Source organism: Cyprinodon variegatus, unplaced genomic scaffold (assembly GCF_000732505.1).
Source record: "Cyprinodon variegatus isolate N-32 unplaced genomic scaffold, C_variegatus-1.0 Scaffold1066, whole genome shotgun sequence".
Classification (NCBI taxonomy): domain Eukaryota; kingdom Metazoa; phylum Chordata; class Actinopteri; order Cyprinodontiformes; family Cyprinodontidae; genus Cyprinodon; species Cyprinodon variegatus.
The window spans coordinates 234,907-238,677 of NW_015151519.1; the positions used below are offsets into that span (position 1 = coordinate 234,907).

The 3,771-nt window shown below is 34.7% G+C and overlaps 1 protein-coding gene across 1 annotated transcript in view; it reads right to left on the bottom strand.

Annotated features, from left to right (window-relative positions):
• The window catches only part of LOC107101221 (receptor-type tyrosine-protein phosphatase H-like), a gene marked incomplete at its 5' end in the record, with an annotated part of 7,325 nt that extends 3,554 nt beyond the window's left edge, over positions 1–3,771 (bottom strand). The window contains 9 exons of the mRNA XM_015400039.1: positions 714–836; positions 1,038–1,172; positions 2,165–2,241; positions 2,355–2,442; positions 2,569–2,650; positions 2,780–2,824; positions 2,926–3,019; positions 3,109–3,384; positions 3,678–3,771. Of these exons, the coding sequence (XP_015255525.1) occupies positions 714–836; positions 1,038–1,172; positions 2,165–2,241; positions 2,355–2,442; positions 2,569–2,650; positions 2,780–2,824; positions 2,926–3,019; positions 3,109–3,384; positions 3,678–3,771 (1,014 nt within the window). The remainder of the gene's footprint in view (positions 1–713; positions 837–1,037; positions 1,173–2,164; positions 2,242–2,354; positions 2,443–2,568; positions 2,651–2,779; positions 2,825–2,925; positions 3,020–3,108; positions 3,385–3,677) is intronic.

Here is a 3,771-nt window from a genome sequence, read left to right on the forward strand (position 1 = left end):
AAAACATGTTGGAGTCTGCAAAAAAAAACCTGAGACTGGGACGTAGATTTATCATCCAACAAAACAATGATCCAAAACATAAAGCAAGATCTACAATGGAATGGTTCACAAATAAACATATTCAGGTGTTAAAATGGCCAAGCCAAAGTCCAGACCTAAATCCAATAGAGATTCTATGAAAAGAACTGAAAACTGCTGAAAACACTCTCCATCAAACTGCACTAAGCTCAAGCTGATTTGCTGGAAGAATGGGCAAAATTTTAGTCTCTTGATGTGCAAAGCTGATAGACATACTCCAAACAGCTTGCAACTGTAATTACAGCAAAAGGTGTGGTATGTTTTAAGCCTGAATTGTGGCAAAAGTTGAAAAGTTCAATAGGACCTTTCACAAAGTACAGTAGTTCTTGTAAATTCTGTTTTGTTGTAATATATTTCTACTTAATGTTTCTACTATAAGTTATGATCATACTTGCTTCTAAGTGTAATGTTTTAATTTATTTCATCAATTCAATCTTTGTTTTTCAGTGCCTGCTGTTTTCAAAGTACTTCAAGGTACAAATTACTAGGTTAGCTTGTCTTGGCCTCATAAAAGGGCTTCATGCCTTTAATACCTATAAAGAAAAAAGGTGAGCTAAAATGATTGACAGATTGGCTAGTTGTGTATGGACAGATTAATGATTGTTTTATTTTGAAATATAGGAGATGTTATGTACATGCTTCAGTCTGAACTCCCTTTGAGTCCACTTAGGTTGCTTCAGCTCAGACACTCCAGTGACAAACACATCCCCATAATGAAGCCACTTGGTCCGTTCAGGCCAGTATCGCTCACATTTGGTCTGTGAAAAAAAAAAAAACACAAAGCATCTGGTTTTATCCATGTTGTGCTTCAACAGATGGGTAACTAACTGCTAAGTTATTTTCTTAAAAAATATCCAGTACTTTCCTTTACTTTATTGTTCCTTCTGATGACAATTTAAAAATACAGGTTTGTTAATACTTTTTAAAAAATCTGCCAATGAAATAACTTAAAAACCTACCCGTCCTCCTTCAATGCAGTTGGTAACCATGACGATACACTTCACTCTTTGTTCCCAAACCATCCTCCAGAAGTCCCTGACTGTGGAGGGCAGAGGACCCTGAGTGGCAATGTACTCTCTTTTGCTGCTGTAGCCCTAAAGAAAAAGGCTCCATATAAGGCTCCATCTCAGGTTATATGTAGTTCAGGAACAAGATAAATACCTTTTTGTCACTTCATGTTGCAGGTGTTTAACTCAATCTAAACTTAAGAGCAATTTCAACCTGGAGAGACTCACAAAGCGGCAATTAGAGAGTTTAGTTAGGAGGCAATTAGAGAAGAAACAGAGCTGAGTGTTGCTGACAATGATAAAATGGGCAGAATTATGAGAATAGAGATGTCTTCCCCCCCCAGGGCCTGGACACTGGTGGTGGTCTGGAGATGAAGGAGGAAGGGAGCTCATTGAAGAAGGAGGTAGATAAAGCAAGAGCAAGAAATTGAAGCTACAGAGACAAGAGAGATGTTGATTTTGTGAAAAAACAGTTTCCTTCTCTTGCTCCAGTAACATCTATTCAACTTATTTAAATACAGACAAGGCTTTCTTCTCAATATGTTAATATATAAATTCTAGTAATTTTTGTTAGTTTGAAGAGATAGAAAAATAAGGGGAAAAATATCTAAACAACAAATGGAGGAACTTTCCATATTTAAAAAAATGTTATTGTTAAATCTCCCTTAAGGCAGCCAGATTTTTGCAATCCTCCAATAAAGACCCAAATGTAAAGCTTTCTTTCATTGCTATTTCAGTGGACATCTGTAATATTTCATAAAAAATGTATTTATCCAAATAATACATTTGTTCCCAAGAAATGAGGTTAAGTATGAGCAAAAATAAAACAAGAAAAGGAACTAGATATAATATCTAGACATAAAGAGAGAAACTCAACCAAAATCCTGAATCTGAACCTAAGAAACATGAACTATTATTAGGTAAATTTTCTGTGTATTTATTGTCCGTATGATTTATAAGTATGTGTTAAACTTAATTAAATAGAGTGAGAATTGAAATATTTTTAAACAATGAACATCTCTTGGCTACTTTAAGTTGTGGAGAAAAACAGCTCCTGCTCTGTGCAAGTGGACACTTACTGGTATGTAACTGGCATTGATATAGTCTGAGGTCTCATTGGGTGTTGATGTGTTAAGCTTCACCCGACACCAGTCATCTATTGTAAATAGAGAGAAGCTTTCAATGCAGATAGAAAGGTAAAAATATCCTAAAAACATCTGTAGCTCATGTTTTCAGTAAAACGCGGGTCAGGAATAAGATTGCACTTACAGGGCAGGATGTTAAAACTGTTCTTCTCTTTGTTCTCTGGTAGAACAGCTGCCTTACATGTCTGCTTTGTACCAACAGACGCAAGGCCCTGAATGAATGGGAAATATGACACACAATAAAAGAATCTATAACTCAAATATCTACATTGTTCGATTATAACCTACATAAAGATATGTACAAGAAGAAAAGATTTAAGTTAGTTATTTTTCTGCACCTCATATTCCTGACTGAAACCTCTGTTTTCATCCAATCCAAGATGATAGAAGTGTTTTGGGAATTCCACTACAGAAATTATTCTGGACCAAAACAGTAAAGATACAGTATTCAGAACTGATAAATAGTTCAAGACAGAGATGTACATTATTTTAGTTTTTCATTTACATTAACTGACAGTTTATTTGGAGATAAAAAAACTTCAGACTCACTTTGACTCTGACCTTTGGGATCTAGAAAGAAAGGATTTCTTTCTTCTATTAAAATAAAAAATGGTGCTTAGTTGATTCAATCACCACTGCTGTTGAATTTTAATAGCAAAATTCCATTGTAATTCGATGAAAGAGGAATCACCTACCGGATCAAATCTGTTTTTTTACGGACGATAAATACAATCAAACAGATCAGAACAACCAATAGCAGCACACCAACCAATGATCCTGCAATGACTCCTGAAAGGATCAATCCATTAGCTCAGCTAAATAATTTCTTCATAGAGTAAAACATAAAAAAAAAATAGTTCTGGAATATTTTAGCTCACCTCTGTTATCAGTCGAACAGAAAAAAACTGATGGTTCAGATCGTCTGATCAAATTTTCTGCCTCCAGCTGTGAAACCAAAGAGACTTCATATCTTTTGGCGGGTTGAAGTCCCTTTACAATGAGTCCAGTTTTAATAACTGTTTCATTTATTGTTAAAATCTCTTTATTTATTGTAACTACAACAGCCGTCAGCACACCATCGAGTGGTTTCACGTTAATCCTAGCACCATAACCAGAGGCCCAGTAGCTACAGTCAGCAGTTACTGAAGGAGGAACTGAGGATGAAAGAATCATAAGGCTTATCAAAATATAAAGTACAAATAGTTATTAATAAATTTATCAAAACAACTGAATATATTCAGCTGCATGTTATGCACAAGGGTCTGAAACAAATGCATTCATAGCTCTGCTAAATCAAAACACTTTCAAATTAAGTTTTATATATATAATATATGTCAAATACTTCTTTAAACTTAATATTTGGGCCATAAAAACATTTTTATTATCATAATTTAGAGTTCACCTCTTTTTTTTGTAGAAAATATGTCAAAGAAAGAATTGTACTTACTGATGGGTATTTTGATGCTACACTGAGGAAGCACTGTGGAGTCCAGGTTATACTCAAGATAAATCTCATATGTTGCACCAGGATAGAGGCCAGT